General features: G+C 39.7%; 2 protein-coding genes across 5 annotated transcripts in view; both read left to right on the top strand.

Annotated features, from left to right (window-relative positions):
- The window catches only part of LOC143714378 (uncharacterized), a 68,338-nt gene extending 64,503 nt beyond the window's left edge, over positions 1 to 3,835 (top strand). The window contains exon 2 of the mRNA XM_077205489.1: positions 3,572 to 3,835. Coding sequence (XP_077061604.1) covers positions 3,572 to 3,597 — 26 coding nt within the window. The 3' untranslated portion in view covers positions 3,598 to 3,835. The remainder of the gene's footprint in view (positions 1 to 3,571) is intronic.
- LOC143714414 (uncharacterized) overlaps positions 1 to 21,272 on the top strand; it is a 1,189,624-nt gene that overhangs the window by 363,958 nt on the left and 804,394 nt on the right. The window lies entirely within an intron of this gene.

The raw sequence follows: 21,272 nt of genomic DNA, 5'->3' as shown, positions 1-21,272 counted from the left end.
TTATTAGGTTATTGTTGACGAAAGATTTATGCGTGAGAGAGATTTACACTAATTCACTAATTCACAATAAAGATGCTTACATGCATGCAATTCTTGCCATGGAAGTGCAATAACATTAACTTCCTTAGATGAGAAAAAACAGTTCTTAGTTCAGATTATTTTTTTTCCCACAGTAAAAAGCCATGATGAGCTAACAGCATTAAAAAGACGATTAAAAACTCTTTCACCCTCTGGCAGCTCCGACATGGTGCTAATCAGTGCTAATTAAAAGTTAACAGTTAACAGGTGCTATGTGATTTGATGATTTGAACAACACACTCTGCTCCCGCCTAAAGTGGGATGCAGGCCTAATTTGCATACAGATATCTGCAACGTCATTTCGCCTAGTCAGAACTCTAATTCAAGATATCTGTAATTACATTTTGGCTAGGCAGAATGAAAGTTACAGATATCTCAAACTTCAGATATCTCTAATCAAAATTCATTTTAAGATATCTATAAATTGATAATAGATATCTACAATTAAATTATGACTATCCCTAACTCCAGTTTGAGATATCTACAACGTTATTTTGACTAGTCATAATTCCAGTTACAGATATCTATAACATAATTTCGCCTAGTCAAAACTTAATTGAAGATATCTGAAAAGGAACATGTAGATATCTTAAATTGAGGTGAATTAAAGATATCTTGAACTGGAGTTATGACTAGTCAGAATCAAATTGTAGATATCTCAAACTGGAATTACAGATATCTACAATTCAGTTGCAGATATCCGTAATTCACATAGTGGATATCTGCAACTGAATTGTAGATATCTGTAATGATAAACCCCATACAAATGAATGGCAAAAGTGACGTCATTTGTCCTAGGAAGAATGTCTTTGTGGATATCTGAAATGACAATTATGGATAGGAAGAATGTAGTTGCGGATATCTGAAATGTTCTTTTTGACTAGGCAAAACTGAATTACAGATATCTGCAACACATATCCAGTTTAGCTGTTAAATGTTAAAATGGCTTGCCATAGGCGCCCATTGTTTAGAGCAGAATAAGGTGGATACAGCTCGTTCTAGATATCTATGGTTCTAGATCCATGGTATGAAGTGACGTCACGGTGCGAAGTGACGTACCAGTCGTTTGCATATGACCACCTCCAGCGCAAGACAACTACGCCTCATTTCGCATCATCGCATGCGTTGTCGTGCAGCGAGTGGGTCTGTTAACAAGATGACTGCGATGCCACGCAGATGTGCTGTTCCTGTTTGAGTGTTTGAATATGCTGCCGAACGATCCAGAAGTCAGGGAAAACAGTCGGATGCAGTTTATTTGCAGCATATGCAGCCCGCCAAAGCTTAATTTGAACGGTGAGTGATCAGATGAGTGTGACAGGGCATGTTACTGAAGAACGAGCAGAGAGAGAGAGAGAGAGCCCCGGCCGCGCGCGCGCCTTCAAACTAGAGATGCGCGGATGGGCTATTATTTCATCCGCAACCGCATCACAAAACTCATCATCCGTCCGCCATCCATCCGCACCAACGTTTTTGACCAATTTTCAAAACCGCACCCGCCCGCAATCCGCTGATTGGGCGGTACAAGGCGCTGATGATGACAGCCGCGAGACTAGAAAGCTCTCAGAATATCAGCAGTGAACTCTGTCTCCGATCGGCGCGCAGGGACAAAGATAACAATATTTAACAATGTATACATATATTTTTCATTTGATTGGTTCAACCGCCCGACACCCGCCCGAATTTAATTAAAATATTTTTTTTCGTCACGTCATCCGCCCGATCCGCGGTTTATCCGCGGAGTCCGCGGCTGTTACCGCCAACCGCGCATCTCTACTTTTTTTTTTTTTTTTTTTTTTTACCTTTATTTATCCAGGTAAACTGTTTGAGAACCACTTCTCATTTACAAACATGACCTGGCCAAGAGGCTACAGGAATAAATAAGAACATACTGTACAGCTGTACATAGTCAAACACATAAACAAGCAACTAAATTAAAAAAAGACAGACAACAAAGGGGAAAAAGAAAAGGAATAGAGTGCTTAAATATGTGTGTATAAATATGGTTCATGATTGTCAGCAGGAACAAGAGTCAACTATGTAATTTTCTAGGTTTTGCTTAAAGGTGGAGATTGGGATCAGAGATGTAAGTTTCAGGGTATTTTGTAGTATGTTCCAGTACTGATGCAAAGCGGAAGGCATTACGTCCAAAGGTAGTAGAAGTAGGGGGGTACTAAATTTAATCAAATTACTTGCTCTTGTGTGATAGGTGTTATGAGCGGCATGAAGTAGGGATGACAAATAGAGAGGTGCCTTGCCCAGAATTGTCTTGTATATGAGGAGAAACCAATGATGGAGCCGCCGGGTATAAAGGGAGGGCCAACCCACCAGTTTATACAGGTCACAGTGATGAGTGTGAAAGGGTGCATTAGTGGCAAAACGGATGGCTGAATGATAGATTGTGTCAAGTTTTTTTAGAGCTGTTTTTGGTGCCATTCTGTAGATAATATCGCCGTAATCCAAAATTGGCAGTACTGTCGTCTTAACGAGGGTGCATTTGGAAGCATGGGTAAAGGAGGCTTTATTACGGAAAAGAAAGGCTAGTCTAGCTTTGACTTTTGTTTGAAGGTTATTGATGTGTGTGATGAATGACAGGGATGAATCCAACCAGATACCTAGATATTTATATTCTTTTTATATTCCGGCTATTCGAACTTCCCGGATCAATATTCTTGAGCTAAACGTTGTTCAAACACAAACGACGCCTATTTACAATCACAGTAACCTAGACAACGAGCTACAACCAAATTCTCCTCAAAACGAGCTTTGTTTTAGTTTGAGTTAGTTTTAAGGTGCCTCTACTGTTTCCCACAAGATTCTATTACTCGTCTCAGTCCCTACATTACACAGACAGCTATCATAGCACCTTCAACTTTTGTTATAAAAATATGGCAACAGCAGGTGTTTGTTTATCAGGGTCTCAATTAACTTAGAAAATTAACTGAATTATTCACTCAGTCAAGTGGACTATATTAGTGAACTAATGTAGGGAATACTAGTGAATGAGGGTATAGGATATGATTTTGAACACAGCCTCTGAGTGTCGACTTTGAGCGCTGTTAATTCACAGTATATTCCTGTAGGCTACTTTCTCGAAAACGACAAATATCACCCCGAATGCATTTTTTTATATGGTATATTGCTGTTTTAATGGAAAACAGAATGATACTGTAAGATTTGGCTGTTTTTTACAGCATTTTTTTACAGTGTTGGTAATGTGCAGTTGTCTAATGTCTCTCCATCTCAAATTATCCGTCAACATAACCTGTGATGAATATTTCATGTTTGTTCGTTTTTTGGAAATACGTTAGCATGTAGCGCCGCCGGAGTGTCAGTGTTAAGTTTGACTGGCCAATTCTCAATTCTCATGTAGATTCTTTGTAGATATTAGTTTGCTTAAATTTTTGAAATCTAGTAATTTCTGTAAACTCAAGTAACTTGGCGATAGAGCATGAGAAAATAATAATAATGTTGCCCTAACTTGATAAAATCTGAGCGGCAGTGGCTCAGTGGTTCATGTAGGTTGTCTACAAACCAGAAGGTTGGTTGTTCAATCCCCGGTTCCACCTGACCAAGTGTCAAGGTGTCCATGAGCAAGACACCTAACCCCAGCTGCTCCCGACGAGCTGGATGGTGCCTTGCAGGGCTGACACTGCCGTCAGTGAATGGATGGGTGAATGTGAGGCAATGTGTAAAGTGCTTTGGTGGCCATGGGTCTGTTTAAAGCACTATATAAATGCAGTTCATTTACCAACATAAGTTCAACCAACATATTTTTTTTAGTTCTCTTAACTAATGTTTTCCAGTCCACATTACTTGATTACTTGGAAGTTGAGTCAACTCGTGTTTTGAAGTGCAATAAACTTGACACTATAAGACACCGGGACCAACAAGACGAACAGAAACTTGTGACCGCCATTTTTAAATAGTAGCTAATCGTGCTAATAGCAGCTCGATTGTAATCTCCATCTATGCAAGTTACGGTGAGCTGCATGAACGTGCTGGATTCGCCGTATTTGGATACCGATGTTGGTTTGCAAGGCCATGAGCATAAATAGTAACGCAAAGACCGCCATTGTTGATGGAAGGCTTGTTCGAGATGCATCGGAGTGGCGTGGACTGATCGGAGCTGCGGGAGTGTTTGGAGAGCATACGACTCCTTCTGCTTTTGAATCACTCTCGCAGTGCTTCGATGTCTTGCGCCGATCGGTCTGAGAGATTGAACCATCTTGAACAAGCCTGGTGTGTTTGAGTGTGCCGCCGGCGCCCGCGCTAACATTGCTGGGCAACATGAGACGTATACAGTGACGTAAGATCTGGCTCTGTGATGGCTCTCTAGCCTGTGGAAAGGCAAACCAGTTCTTTGAAAGCTTGTCAGTCGAACCAATTCCGAACCGGCACTAGCTCTAGCTCTGAACCAGCACCTAGTTCTTGTTGGTGGAAAAGGGGTAAGTCTTGAAGCTGGTGTAACAGGTACAGAAAGTACACTGTTAAAATATACCTGTAAGTATTTGTTAGAATTCACACCAACATTTTTCATTTCTATATACCTGCCTGATTGAGATGACTGCTTTCCCCTTTAATTGATATAATTTCCTGTTCTGTCTAGTAGTAGTAAGTTTGGATCATTTTCATATTCTATATGGGACTGACAGGAAGAATGAAAGACTCAGACTCGGCCGAACCCGAAGACTAGATGAACTAATCATTTCTCTTTCCGGTACTGACAACATAGTCTCTATGGGACTGACAGGAAGAACAAAAGACTCGGAGGACCCGGCCGAGCTGAACCCGAACTCCCGAAGACTCAAACTAATCATTTCTGCTTTATACAGAACCTATGATATGTTGCGCACATGCGCGGTCAACACAAAATGAATTAACGAATCGTTCATCAACGACGTATCACTAGTTCTGTCTCCTCCTCTTTGCATTGGTGATTCACTGGTGAGGTGAGGTTGTGTTGGGCTCCTGTTAAACTTATTTAATCTATATTGTAATTGTTGCCTTTATGTCTATATTTTCACTCTAATTTGTGTGTATTATGTTATTTTACTTGTCTGTGTGGTTATTTTAGCATTTTTACATCATTGTTTATTTTAGGAAACAAGCGCGAGACTCATTGACAAAGAGGCTGCTTTTATTTGTTCTTCAGGTATGTCTTCTGTTATATTGTTTGCTTGTTTACTGTTACCCTTCCTCTTTGTATTGGTGATGCACTGGAGAGGAAACAAGTGCGACTCATTCACAAAGAGGCTGCTTCATCAGAGACGAATAAAAGATCAGCGAAACTGATGTCCCGTTCTTCACAGCGCACAAAACACAACGCAGACAACAGACCAGTTACACTTGCTTCTGCTGATGAAACTGAAAACTATCTTCAGTAAAACTTTTCTTTATTTTATTATAATTCTGACTCCGCGTCTTCATTCATCATATCTGGTTCTGGGTCTTTGTCTGTAAATCCCCTTACATACCGATCATGAACCCTTTGCACTAATAGCATGTCTCACAGAATTTTACCCTTTGCACTAATAGCATGTCTCACAGAATTTTATTAAATGTTTTTCAAGATCATGTCAGGGGATTTTATTTTGAGAAGACTCTAAAATGCAAACTGATGTTTACTGTAATTTTCTAAGCATCCATTCACTCTATTGTATCTATTGTTTTGTGATGCAAACTACACCATTCAGTTTCAGTCTTCCCTGCACACCTTCACACCTCTGTGGTCTGGTTACGGCTCTAGCTATTCTTTTCTTCAATAGTTCAATCAAACGTTCAAGCAAGTTTTTATCGAAAAAAAAAAGGTAGGCTAGAGAGTTTAAAAATAACCTTTTGTTATTTGATGAAGATTTGATGTGGCTTCGGATCAAAAAATCTAAAAAAATACAGTATATTATTTTATAGTATTCTGCACAATGATGAAGATAATGCGAATCAGTATTGCATTATAAATATAAATATAATCTATTATTGTGAAAATACCCGACATGGCATGAAGAACACCGATACATCATAGATCTCCAATCTCCATATGTCTCCAGAACGCCTTTATCGGCATGTTACAGCGATCTCTGAAAGCCTCGTTTATGTAAAGGATAATTACTGGATCCATTACTGGAATGTCACATGAAATGCCTGTTCATCACGTGCATAGAGCACCACATAGTACATCAGAATATCCAGCGCTCATAATGATTCTGTGCACTTTCGAACTAAAAGCCCTGAGGGTCATCGCCCTTGTGAAGGTTAACAGGTTAATGTGAGCAATTTGAGTAATTTCACTAAATGTAACTGTTTTTCCACCTCGATAAGCTCCAACTCCAACTTGATCCGCTCTGTTTCAGTCGCCATTCAGTCGCAATCTAACACAGTGGAACATTGAAAGTTTTGAAACCCACCAACTAGCGTTTCGGCGATGTAACTGCAGATTAACAGACATAACGCATAAGTAAATACCGTAGACCGTAAAAAAATATGGACGTAGTGTCCGTGACGTCACCCGTAGGTTTCTGAGGAGCGTTTTTGAAGCCTAAAGTGGGCGGGGCCAACCGTCGCCATCTTGGCAATGCGTCACCTCTCCTCACTCTCGGATAAAATAAAATGGGCAAAGAGGCGGGACGTAGGTGGAGCTGAGGTGCTAATGCTATGCTACTGGCCTCGCGCTAAAGTGACAGCTGTTTGAAGAAGTAAAACTAATAGTTTAAAGTTAATGTTTTTGCCCTTCAAAATACTCCAATAGTTAAAAGCCGTAACTAAAAGTGAGACTATGTGTGTATCGTGATGCATTATTATTCTGCTAGTTAAAAAATGTATTATCATACAGTAACTTAAAATATTGCTCTGAGTTGTGAGGTGTGACAGTGATTCGTACGCATACATGTCATTAAGCATGGCATCGCACGTCAAATTTCGTAAAGAGCTTTATTCAGTCCATTTTAAAATCTGATTTTGGCCACCTATCAATTTCTCAAATGGGTTAAACCAAAGATATTACCTCAGAAGTTCAAGTAAATGCACTAGAAATCCGCGCTCATTCAACGGTGTACAGCATTGCATGGACGGAGAGAAAGCACTGTCGCTTGCAGGATTTCATCTGACGGTAGCCTACTTTTTATTTAACACTAAAAAGTTAAATAAGCATATCTGTTCCAGGAGAGCAACAGTACCGCATAACGAGTGTGGTCTCTATATCTACAGACGTTTTTAAATCTAAACTCCAAAAAGCAATGAAATTGCCAGACATCCATTAGTGCATGCGAGGAAAACAACTGGAAATACAGCGCTGGCTGTTCTCTCCATACTCGACAACGGCGGCAAAGGTATAATACGTGTATTAAATTGTATGAAATAATCCCGAAAAAAGCACAAACACAGCAGAGATGGCAAGTAGTCTACAGCAGCTGCTGGAAGCTGAGGGTGACGCTAACACACAGCAGACAAACGACTAGCAGTAGAGTCATTCTACGAAACGGGTGCCATTTCCACGTTGCGATTTTCCCAATTTTCATTAAGAACTAACTTTTTTTTTTTTTACTTACAACTTTAAGGATATATTAATCTTCCAAAAAAACATATTTTCCCACCTCAGGCACAAAATCCTTAGTAATATTATGCTTTTTATTAAGGCAAGGGAGTCTTTCTTGTACCACCCCGTCACGGACAAAATGTGTGCCAGTAGAGTTGTAAAACAAGAAATTTATTTTTTAAATATAATGTTTTCCTAATAGTAAAATGTCCCTTTTATGTACACCATCAATAGAATGTCTGAAATGTAATCAATTTTTTGTATTCTTAGTTTTTTTATCTTGAAATATGAATTCGACATTTCAATGGCCTCATTGTTTGTACTGAAAAAACAAATACACTTAAAAAAATTTAAATAAAGTTTCATTAATTTTATTAGTTCACACAACACGAACATTATTAAACATTAATTTATGTAAAATTTAATTTATTTTACAAACATTTTTAACAACATTACCCCGTGACGGGGTGGTAACTGATGTGACGGAGTGGTTCACTGTGACAGGGTGGTATGGACACACTGTTTCTCTGTTTCTGATTTGCTTGTTTTAAACTTTATACAACTGGGGGAGGGCAATTATTCAAATAGGAGATTTAATGGAAAACATTGGTCATGCTCTGAAAAACAAAAAACAGAGCATCATATCAGTGACAGGGAGAGTCGCATCCACACATCCCTCTGTATTTCCATGTGGCGGGATGTCACAGGCTGTGGTGCTTGAATGATTTCGAGCACATCATCGAAGAGATACCACAGGAAGTCATCTCTTGGAGGCCAGAAGAACCTGTTGGCACCAACACGGTGCATACACTTTACAAGGGCATGTGTTTCATCTGTTTCCATGATGATCCCAGGATAAAGGTCACTGTCATATTTAAGAACGCACCACTTCCCAATGAGATCTCCACTTCCCCAAGCAATTGCTTCTGTTGGCACCTTCTGGGCTGTTTTGTTAAAAGTGAAATGCAGTGTGTTGAAGCACTGACATCTCAGCTGCTTTTGCGTGGAGCACATGCAACTAACTTCCCGGTAAAGGATTTCTCCTGGAGTGAATGTGACCACTTGGTGGGTTTTCATTGTGGATGGCACTGGTGGAATCTGGCCTGGCATCTTTTCCATTGCCTGCTCCACTGCTTCAGATGCTACATAAAACAACTTAACAGTTGTAGATGTTTCAGAGAGGGCCTTATATAGCTCATGGGCATCGGGTATGTCGCGGCCGTTGGTCACCAGCTTGTCCGCTGTTCTTTTCAGGGTTCCCCCAACACCGTCAGGGGCCCCCTTGCCATGGCTTGCCTCAAAAAAGTTGAGTGAGTGAGTGAGTGAGGTAGTAAGTGAAAGAGATAGTGAGTGAGTGAGTGAGTGACAGTGATTGAGTGAGTGAGTGAGTGAGTGAGGTAGTAAGTGAAAGAGATAGTGAGTGAGTGAGTGAGTGACAGTGATTGAGTGAGTGAGTGAGTGAGTGAGGTAGTAAGTGAAAGAGATAGTGAGTGAGTGACAGTGATTGAGTGAGGGAGTGATAGTGATTGAGTGTGTGAGTGATAGTGATTGAGTGAGTGAGTGACAGTGAGTGTGTGAGTGACAGTGATTGAGTGAGTGAGTGACAGTGAGTGTGTGAGTGACAGTGATTGAGTGAGGGAGTGACAGTGATTAAGTGAGGGAGTGACAGTGATTGAGTGTGTGAGTGACAGTGATTGAGTGAGGGAGTGACAGTGATTGAGAGTGACAGTGATTGAGTGAGGGAGTGACAGTGATTGAGAGTGACAGTGATTGAGTGAGGGAGTGACAGTGATTGAGTGAGGGAGTGACAGTGATTGAGAGTGACAGTGATTGAGTGTGTGAGTGACAGTGATTGAGTGAGGGAGTGACAGTGATTGAGTGAGGGAGTGACAGTGATTGAGTGAGTGAGTGACAGTGATTGAGTGAGTGAGTGACAGTGATTGAGTGAGTGAGTGACAGTGATTGAGTGAGGGAGTGACAGTGATTGAGTGAGGGAGTGACAGTGATTGAGTGAGTGAGTGACAGTGAGTGTGTGAGTGACAGTGATTGAGTGAGGGAGTGACAGTGATTAAGTGAGGGAGTGACAGTGATTGAGTGTGTGAGTGACAGTGATTGAGTGAGGGAGTGACAGTGATTGAGAGTGACAGTGATTGAGTGAGTGAGTGACAGTGATTGAGTGAGGGAGTGACAGTGATTGAGAGTGACAGTGATTGAGTGAGTGAGTGACAGTGATTGAGTGAGGGAGTGACAGTGATTGAGAGTGACAGTGATTGAGTGAGGGAGTGACAGTGATTGAGTGAGGGAGTGACAGTGATTGAGAGTGACAGTGATTGAGTGTGTGAGTGACAGTGATTGAGTGAGGGAGTGACAGTGATTGAGTGAGGGAGTGACAGTGATTGAGTGAGGGAGTGACAGTGATTGAGTGAGGGAGTGACAGTGATTGAGTGTGTGAGTGACAGTGATTGAGTGAGGGAGTGACAGTGATTGAGTGAAGGAGTGATAGTGATTGAGTGAGTGAGTGATAGTGATTGAGTGAGTGAGTGATAGTGATTGAGTGAGTGAGTGACAGTGAGTGTGTGAGTGATAGTGATTGAGTGAGTGAGTGACAGTGAGTGTGTGAGTGACAGTGATTGAGTGAGGGAGTGACAGTGATTGAGTGAGTGAGTGACAGTGATTGAGTGAGTGAGTGACAGTGATTGAGTGAGGGAGTGACAGTGATTGAGTGAGGGAGTGACAGTGATTGAGTGAGTGAGTGACAGTGATTGAGTGAGGGAGTGACAGTGATTGAGTGAGGGAGTGACAGTGATTGAGTGAGTGAGTGACAGTGATTGAGTGAGGGAGTGACAGTGATTGAGTGAGGGAGTGACAGTGATTGAGTGAGGGAGTGACAGTGATTGAGAGTGACAGTGATTGAGTGAGGGAGTGATAGTGATTGAGTGAGTGAGTGATAGTGATTGAGTGTGTGAGTGACAGTGATTGAGTGAGGGAGTGACAGTGATTGAGTGAGTGAGTGACAGTGATTGAGTGAGGGAGTGACAGTGATTGAGTGAGGGAGTGACAGTGATTGAGTGAGTGAGTGATAGTGATTGAGTGTGTGAGTGACAGTGATTGAGTGAGGGAGTGACAGTGATTGAGTGAGTGAGTGACAGTGATTGAGTGAGGGAGTGACAGTGATTGAGAGTGACAGTGATTGAGTGAGGGAGTGATAGTGATTGAGTGAGGGAGTGATAGTGATTGAGTGAGTGAGTGATAGTGATTGAGTGAGTGAGTGACAGTGAGTGTGTGAGTGACTGATTGAGTGAGGGAGTGACAGTGAGTGTGTGAGTGACTGATTGAGTGAGTGAGTGACAGTGAGTGTGTGTGTGAGTGACTGATTGAGTGAGTGAGTGAGTGACAGTGAGTGTGTGAGTGACTGATTGAGTGAGGGAGTGACAGTGAGTGAGTGTGTGAGTGACAGTGATTGAGTGAGGGAGAGACAGTGATTGAGTGTGTGAGTGACTGATTGAGTGTGTGAGTGACTGATTGAGTGAGTGAGTGAGTGACAGTGAGTGTGTGAGTGACAGTGAGTGTGTGTGTGAGTGACTGATTGAGTGAGTGAGTGAGTGACAGTGAGTGTGTGAGTGACTGATTGAGTGAGGGAGTGACAGTGATTGAGTGAGGGAGTGACAGTGATTGAGTGAGGGAGTGATAGTGATTGAGTGAGTGAGTGATAGTGATTGAGTGTGTGAGTGACAGTGATTGAGTGAGGGAGTGACAGTGATTGAGTGAGTGAGTGACAGTGATTGAGTGAGGGAGTGACAGTGATTGAGTGAGGGAGTGACAGTGATTGAGTGAGGGAGTGACAGTGATTGAGAGTGACAGTGATTGAGTGAGGGAGTGATAGTGATTGAGTGAGGGAGTGATAGTGATTGAGTGAGTGAGTGATAGTGATTGAGTGAGTGAGTGACAGTGAGTGTGTGAGTGACTGATTGAGTGAGGGAGTGACAGTGAGTGTGTGAGTGACTGATTGAGTGAGTGAGTGACAGTGAGTGTGTGTGTGAGTGACTGATTGAGTGAGTGAGTGAGTGACAGTGAGTGTGTGAGTGACTGATTGAGTGAGGGAGTGACAGTGAGTGAGTGTGTGAGTGACAGTGATTGAGTGAGGGAGAGACAGTGATTGAGTGTGTGAGTGACTGATTGAGTGAGGGAGTGACAGTGAGTGAGTGTGTGAGTGACAGTGATTGAGTGAGGGAGAGACAGTGATTGAGTGTGTGAGTGACTGATTGAGTGAGGGAGTGACAGTGATTGAGTGAGTGAGTGATAGTGATTGAGTGAGTGAGTGACAGTGAGTGTGTGAGTGAGTGACAGTGATTGAGTGAGGGAGTGACAGTGATTGAGTGAGGGAGTGACATGGTGAGTGAAAGAGATATTGAGTAATAAGTGTGTGAATGATTTAGTGATTGAGTGAATGAACAAAACAGGGTTAAGTTAACAAAAATAATAATAATACTACTACTAATAATAATAATATTAATAATAATGATTAGCCTATATAATAATCCTTGATTTCTCACATCCTCACATTCAAATAGGAAGCAGAACCACCCTATCACATCCTTTACCACCACGTCACAATAAAACATGCGACGGGGTGGTATGTGACGGGGTGGTAAATTTCAGCCCAAAATGGCCGCAGATCTCCCATGTGGTTAAGTTCCTCACCTAGCATACATGCATTCTATCTGAAATATATATATTTTTGCATTAATAATGTAAAATAAAAAATAAAAATCAGTTTTCCCTCTCTATTTTGCGTGACAGGGTGGTTGGTTTAAGCTTGACGGAACCTGCCTAACATGAAAAATCAACAAATAAAGAATGTAGAGAAATGTCAGTACTTGCCTGCTTTTGTTCTTGGTGGCAAAAAGGCTCCAATGATGTCACTTCCGCTTTGTGATGTCATTTAAAGCAACAGTACATTATTTATAGATAAAACAAGTTAGTGTGACGGGGTGGTAAGTCAAACTGAGGGACGCTCACAAATTACAAAATATTTACAAAAAAATAAGGTTTATTTTGAATAAAATATATCTTATGTGAAAAGGAACACACATATAATCCTAAAAATAATAAATGTTTTTTAAAAATACATAACTTATTTGGTGATATTTTAGATGCAAATGTCATGTTGGTCAACACGGACATGTGAAATCAGCTATGAACTAATGAAAAATTATTAAAATAGAATGTTATTCTTTTAAAAAAATGTTTTTATCATATATCATATTAACAAGAACACTTGAATGAATAACCTTAATATTTGTAAACACATTTTGGGACATGTTTGTGCCTTATGCATCTCATCAAACGTTGTGGACCCAAATGGCACCCGTTTCGTAGAATGACTCAGTAAGTGACAGCAGCGGCAATCCACCTGTCACTCAAGTGGCCACGCTTATGCAGAACTTTAAGGCTTAATATAATTTAAACGGATGAGTTGTAAAAAAAATCAACCCCCTCAAAGGCGTCATGAAGGGCAAAATTAACTACATAGACAAAAAACACTATTTGCCACAAGGCTGTAAACATATTTTTTTTTTCTGCCGTGAAGTTGGGCATTTTAACATGGGGGAGATACAGATTTGACTCCCTTTTGCTGTCAGCCTCAAGCGGCCAGTCGATGAATTGTAGTTTAATTCACTTCCATGTCGCTTGGTAAATACTCACGACGGTACGTACACTCGACGCAGAAGTAGTAGTAGTGCTTGGTGTAGTAGCCATTCTGTAATTTTGCATTATTTTCTATGATCCTCTGCTTATTCTGCCTATTTGGGCTTCACTTTGATGTGTTTCTTCACCTTTAGTATCTGGTGTCACTTCAGTTCTAAAATAATATTAATCAAAGGCTACTAGTAAATATACGATTGATTGGCTGCGGGGGTGTCCCGTACGCGCATGCGTTGGATGTCGATGACGTCACCGCTCACTCGCGCCGTCTCCTTCCCTCATTGAGTTTCAGCGTCGAGTCTTCTGAGGTGAGGAAGAGCAGTTCACGCTATTTCTCATATTTACACAACCATCAAACACAAATACAGTTTGATTAAGCGACAGGCTCATGTCTGTATTGTTTTCATCGGACACAGCGATACTTGTGCGTCTTTCTGGCGTCTTCCTACTAAAATAAACATTGCAGCAGCAGCGAGCATGAGGAGAATATGATGAGTTCATTCAGACCTGAGCGATTTTGTGTTCGTTTGTGTGTTTGTCTCGATGTTTGGAGGGAGAACTTTTACTGAATGTTGAAGTCAAAAGTCAAAAGTTTGAGATCTGTGTGGGGAATTGATGGGAATCGATCTCAAGTTTTGTTGTTGTCATTTTCTTGTTTCCCTTTTAATTATTTCTTTGTCTACATACTTTGCAAATTTCTTTTACATGTCAAAATTGAGATGTATTCTAAACACTTTGTCCCTGTATGAGTAACAAACTTGGGCAATTTACAATCTATCTCACTTATGTTTGCGGTTAGAAACACATTATTTGAGTCAGAATACATGATAAAAAAACCTATTAAACTGCTCTATTGAAAGATAATATTGGTATTTCTTGCATTAAAACATGGATAAATAATCAATAACGGAACAAAATAAATTGACGCCTATCTTTATCAACCTCAAACACCATATTATGTCCATATGAATCTAAATTCGACTTTTAACAACTATTAATTGCAGAAAAGTAATTTGATCATAAACATGTTACAGATTTGTATTTACAGAAACAACAATCATAAAACTCTTAAGAGTACCAGCAATATTTAACGATTTAACGTTTCCTGTGTCAAACTTAATTAATATTTATCTATATTCACATTTATGTCTGAGGCTCATCAGTATTAACAGATCTGCTGAAAACACTCTTTATTTCATGACAATAGTTCCTGTTTTCACCTCATTTATTATGCTGATGTCTTCAGATCTCCTGTAAATTCACACACCTCCTGTTCAATTCATTGGTGTCAACAGACTAAAGTCATTTGTTTCTTTTTATGCTTTCAACTGGTTTCTTACCATTTATATTTGGAATAATTTACATTATTATATTCTGTTGTCCATGAGCATAAAAACAAACTCAGTAACTGATATATTTTTGATTTTGGCAGATCAGCTCCTCCCACACTGGAATACATCATCAGTGAAACTCCTCCCACAGCAGTCACATCATCAGTGAAGCTCCTCCCACCATAATTCCCCAATAAATGCTGTAAATTCCCATCAGCTACAAGTGAAGACGAGAATGAAAGCATCAGGAAGAGCTGAAATCTGCAAAGACTGAGTTTATTAAAGAGGACAGTGAGAACACGAGTGATCCAGAACCTGCAGAATGAAACACACTGAAGATCCTGAAGAACAAAGAGGTTGGTGTTTATTCTTCATTCATTCATAGGGGTGTAAAAATATATCATGTCACAATACAAAAATTTAACAATATGTATCGTGGATAGTGACAATATATATTGTGAATAGTTCACCCAAAATAACAATTACTATGTGATAATGAAAATTCAAGGTTTCAGAAATGTAGTGTCTACACTACGGTACTACATTAAACTGTTATATATATAATGTTGAATGGGGAATATTTGTGGGTCCTGATAATGCCAAATATCTTATGTTACCAGTAAAAACATTACATTATTTTAAATATATCTAGTCAGTGACCGAGTGCAAGCATATTCATCTAAAATAATTCAGTTTTCAGCTTCAGAATCATGAATATGTTTATTCTGGTGTCACTATTGTCCTGTGCATTGGGTTTCCAGCACCAAGTCCAAGCCTATCCGTTTACAGCCACAATGTAATATCATATTTAGCATTTTAATAAACAGTACACGTTTTGTTAACCTTTTAACGTGTATTGGAGTATTGCAATAATATCCAATCGTGAGTTCAGTATCGAGATATGTATTGGCATCCAGATAGGAGTATTGTTAAGAACCCCTGTTTTTAAAATGACGTTTTTAAAACGTTGGAAAAGGGGTAAGCACACAACGTCTGCCACAACGTTGTCAGATCCTCTTTTGTGATGGATCTCTAAATTATACGGCTGAACCATTAAAGCCCAACGCATCAGTCATTGATTGTGGTTATATGTAGCGGGTCCCAGCTAGGTCTCTCCACTGGCAGATATAGATAATCCTCTGACGGGAGTGCTCTGGATAATATTGGAAATATTACACAGAAATCAGCGACGCAGGACAACAGTTGCTCATTCTCCATTAATTCGGATTATCTTTATTTTCAACTTCATTTTGAAGCTTTGCGTTGAAGCACAGGTTATATCCACATTTGGATAACATGAAGCCATATATTCTCCAAAGGTCTGTTTTCACACAAATGTATCCTCACATCTTTTCCAAACATTATCTTATCAAAATTTGTATGAAACCAAACATTTCATACGAACATTTCCCCTTTAAATCACATTTTCTATCTATCATTAGGGGTGTAACGATTCATTCGTTTTCTCGATGCATCGATTACAAATCCTGACGATGCATATGCATCGATCTTGAAACATGTATTTTGAATCGAGAATCGTTTATTTCGGTCAATATTCGATTTAAAATGATAAGAATCGAATAATTTGCGATTCTATAGCGATTCAGTGCTTTAAAATATATAAACAATAAATGACTACATGCGCGAATAAATGAGGCGTTGCGTGACGTCATTTCGCGTCCTCACAGCTCTCCTTCACAGATACTCGCTGCACTCTTTACCATCTTTCACTGGATCTCGCTCGAGCTCGTTCCCATATAGCTCTCATCTACAGATGTTTGAGCAGTCCATGTTTGAGCTCTCCTCAGGACAGCCACTGATGTTCACATGAGCAGGTGACAGCTCTCTATCGAGAAAGCAAGTCTTGAGTCAAACCGCTCAAGCCATTGATAAAGCTGCCATGTCATTGCGCGGGCACTGCTATGAAACAACGCGTTCGTTGCGTGGAAACGTCGCCGTTATTTTCTTTAAGTTAAGATACTGAAGTTTTACGGAAATGGGTCATACCCGTCCTGAGCAGAAGAAGTAAAACCCCACTTATTCAAGTGTGCACATTTATTACGGAAAGAGCAAACGCATATGTGTCTACAATGCACACGCTTCTGATGAATGATGAATGAAATTTAACTTAATGTTGTTAAACTGAATGTACGAAGGAAACTGTTGAACTACAATATTAAAGGGTTAGTTCACCCAAAAATGAAAATGAAGTCATTAATTACTCACCCCCATGCTGTACCAACCCCGTAAGACCTTCGTTCATCTTCGAAACACAAATGAAGATATTTTTGATTAAATCTGAGAGGTGGATCACTGCTACATAGGCTGCCTAAGGGAATGAAACTTGACGGCCCAGAAAGTCATTAAAGAACATGTTTAATTATTCCATGTGCCTACAGAGGCTCAACTATAAGTTTATCAATTCCGAAGATGAACGAAGGTCTTACGGGGTTGGTACAGCATGGGGGTGAGTAATTAATGACTTAATTTTTTATTTTTGGGTGAACTAACCCTTTAATTACACTGAAATAAGAGCGCGTTGTTTATCCATCAATCAGATGCGCATTAAAGTTGCATATAATTGTTAGGCTACTATAGCACAAGAAGACACCGGCGTTTTCTTTCAGAATCATAAGGAAAATGTTCAGTATAAAGAGAAAAAAGAGTATTCCATGAGGAAAAGTTAGTTAAGGTTAAGTTGGGAAAGTTCATGGTATTTTTAGTCTCACAATGGAAGGATGTTTAATGTACCAGGAACACTTTAAGGTTATGTGTCCATTAACACTATCCTACAAAATAGTTAGCATGATGAACTAACAATACTTTTAAAGCCTTTTTAAATCTTGGCTTACATTTCTGCAAATGCTAATTTATAGACTTTGGAAATATTTTTTATAATAATAGATTCATTAAAAACTAACATTAACAATAGACAAAATGTCGTTGGGTTTTTTTTTTGTCCCCACTCTCTGACCCCCGAAGGCCGCTGTGTATTTCACACCCTGACTAAAACCCATTGGGGGAAGCATTTAAATAATCCTATGAATGCATATAAAAAATGAAGAATCGAATCGAATCGCATCGAATCGAATCTTTCTGAATTTGCAAAAATCGTTCTTGAATCGAAAACCTATGAATCGAATCGATTCGCTGCCTACCCAAAGATTCACAGCCCTATCTATCATCAATCATGTCTTCTCCCTTTAAACACCTGTCATCTTTGTCCTCTCATCAAAAGAGTATTTTTGCAATAATTGTACATTTTATAAGTGTTCACTTTATACAACAGAATACATCTCATTTGCAGTTACGCTGTATTACATTTACACTATAAGAACACAAACTTCAATAATAAACATCTCTGCCTCATAACTTGGCGCCCAATCATATGGACTGAAACTGTATCATTGTCTATTAACATTTTCTCAACTAACGTTACGTACCGTCAGACTTAACTGTTTACATACTTTAAGCTTACAGACCACACATCACCGGGGATTCATATTAGCATATAAACATCTGTAGTCACATAAAAGGTGTGTAACTAACCTGGAAATATTGAAAATATTACACAGAAATCAGCGACGCAGAACAACAGTTGCTCATTCTCCATTCATTTGGATTATGAGTTCACCTTGCTCTGCGCATTGCTATGGGTCCCAGACTGACACTGCTGGTGGTTACTGCCACCCTGTGTCCATTCTATGAAACAACATGTCATTGTGTGCTTCTTCGTAATCTCTCAACAGTATTCAATTCTATAAACAAGAATAAAATAAAATACGATTGCAATTGAAGAAAAGGAAACAAAAAGTAATAATCTCAACAAAAACTTATTTTGAGAGTGTCACATATACATTTTACTCAGTTAAACCAACAGGTTATGATCTATATAAACAACGACCAGACAAGAAGTAGGCCCCACATAACCGTCAAAATGTTGCAGCGCCAGCAACATAGCTAAAGTTTCAACTGATGATGGTTAAACTTAGCTGAAAAGTATGACACTGGGTGACCTATTTTATCAGCACCCTCCTGTAGCAGGACAGCTCCCACTCCCACTTCAAGCTGGAACGGACGAGTAGTATCCGGGGCAGACAGCACAGGTGCACTGCAAATAAGAGATTTTGCAGATAGGAATGCCTGCTGGCACTCATTAGTACAACTGAAACAAACTTTAGGACTACACAGTTGAGTTAGTGGGGCATCTACACTAGGGCTGGGCGATATATCGCACGATATTGTTATGCGCATCTCGTCAGTAAAGCCGGTTCCTTGATTAGTAGTAAATCGCCTTCACCTGCTTTCAGATGGAGCGGCATTTACTCTACAGCACAAACTCCAGTGTTAAATTAACACTCAAGAGTGTTGAAGTTAATGAGAATTAAGTGATTAATTTAGTGATCATTGAGCATTATTGAAGACACCTGATGTTAACAAGCAGAATCACTGAAGGAGAAAATCTCAAATTGTAAGCAACCGTAATGGCGATAAGTGTTTGCTTTAGTTGGACTCTTAACCTTTATACATTCACTTTAAATTTGTTTGTCTGCTGTTATTTAATTATAACAGTCAAATGAACAAAGAAAAGTGTGATCTGATAGTGTTGGTTATGTTCTGGCAGAATCCTATATATCGCGTTGCAACAACACTAATTGGAAACACATCTGGCAAACTCTCAGCAAGTACATCAGACTGCGAATCATTACATGGAACATCAGTCACCTGCACTACCGGCATTACCTTACCGCCAGCTATGTCATTTCCCATGATAAAATCGAGGACTCTTGTCGCTCTTGTTTCTGTTTCAGAGTACGACACTCAGCCATCATATGTCCCACTTTCTGACAATAACCGCATTCTCTATTAGACTTTGGACTGGTAGGGACGATGCAACGATCAAATAAAATTTGCAAACAAACTCGACATAAGTTTGAGACGTGGCCGCCTTAGTGCAGGGCTCGCAAAATTTACAAATCGCTGGTAGCCCTTCGGGCAGGCACTCTTCAGATTTTGGTAGCCCGAAATGAATTTTACTAGCCCAAATAAAAAGACAATTTTTAGTAGTCAAAACATCAATCGAAAACTTTTTCAAAACGCAAATATCAACAATTGGATATAAAATAATCAAATTAGAATCATCAATACAAATATGCATCTGGCTCTAACTGAACTGAAATTTGTGTGACCAGTGTGGAACATGAGTCAGTCTGTGGCTCAGCCCCCAACGAGGGTATGATTAAAAAAGTTAACACTTTAGTTTAGGGTCTAATGCTTACTATTAACTAGTTTCATTAACATGCAGATGGCAGGGTTTTATAATTACTGAGGTCCCGGATGTGAGGTAGGCTAGTTAGGGGGGTTCGAGAGAATTTTTATTTCTCTGATCTACATATCCCAAAAAATTGGATGACAATAACTTTAAAAACATGTCATGCAGCTGATTATTTTTCTCTCCTAATGCCAGTGAAGAAAGTAAACATAGGGTCAACTGATAGGTTGATGTATGAATCATTTTCTCAGACGCGTTAATTTACTGAAAGCTACTAGGAAAGCTAGGTAGCCTAACTAAGTTTATTAAATGCATTCACAATATATACACATTCATTATTGATCTTATTCCTAACACAGGGCCGTAGACAGGGCTTTATAATCAAAGAGGTCCTGAATTTAAGGTTGTCAGGGGGTTCGAATTTTTTATTTCTCTGATATGTGCATTTCAAGACATTTGAAGGCCAAAAAAGGATAAGAAATAGCTTTATAACCATGTCAGTGGCAGTAGATTATTTGTCAATACCTGCTCTCTGTCTCCTCATTTTGCCCTGGTCTTTTTTAATTTACTGAAGGCTACAAATTGTATTATATTAATTCTCAACATGTACACATTCATTATTAATCTTGTGCCTAACATGATGCAAACAGCTTTAATGTTTCTTGTCACCTCACAATGACAGTAAACTAACTATTACATTAGGCCTACATGAATCACGTTACATAAGCCTATTTTCAGTATATTAGTTTGCCTGATTATTTTTGTCATTCGTTTAACATTTATGACCTAAAAAAACTGTCAAATATGAAATGTTTAGTTTAGCTACTTGCATCTTATCTCGCACTTGACGACCATAAATTGAAGCGTCAGTCACTCTGGTAAAATTACAGCAGCTTCTGTGAACATATAGCCCGCCTATTTGATTGGTCATCTTTGATTTGATTGGTCATCTCAAATATTCTGACATTGACGAGCAGTGACAGACCAATGAGGCTAATATGAACACACACACACACACACACACACACTGTCCTCTTTTTCTGACGTGCACTCTGCTCGCGCGCGGCTGCGGATTGAAGATTAACGCGCTGAATCTGATTATAACAAGACTGAAGCGAACACGAATTTGTGTAGCTTACATTAATCACACATTTTTAGGGGGGCGAGGCAGAAGTTTAGGGGAATTTGATTACACTATTTCAGATAGCCCGTCGGGCAGGCCGGTTGTGCATTTTGGTAGCCCGACTTGAAAACACAATAGCCCCGGGACGTCGGGCTAGCGATTTTGCGAGCCCTGTAGTGGTACGAAATCGCTGTCGATAATGCTCAGGTACCAATTCATATGCCCGTAGAATTG

Source organism: Siphateles boraxobius, unplaced genomic scaffold (genome assembly GCF_051911475.1).
Source record: "Siphateles boraxobius isolate OS27281-9 unplaced genomic scaffold, OSU_SipBor_1 54, whole genome shotgun sequence".
NCBI lineage: Eukaryota > Metazoa > Chordata > Actinopteri > Cypriniformes > Leuciscidae > Siphateles > Siphateles boraxobius.
Note: the sequence above shows the minus strand (reverse complement) of the source record. Positions and strands in the feature narration are given on the sequence as shown.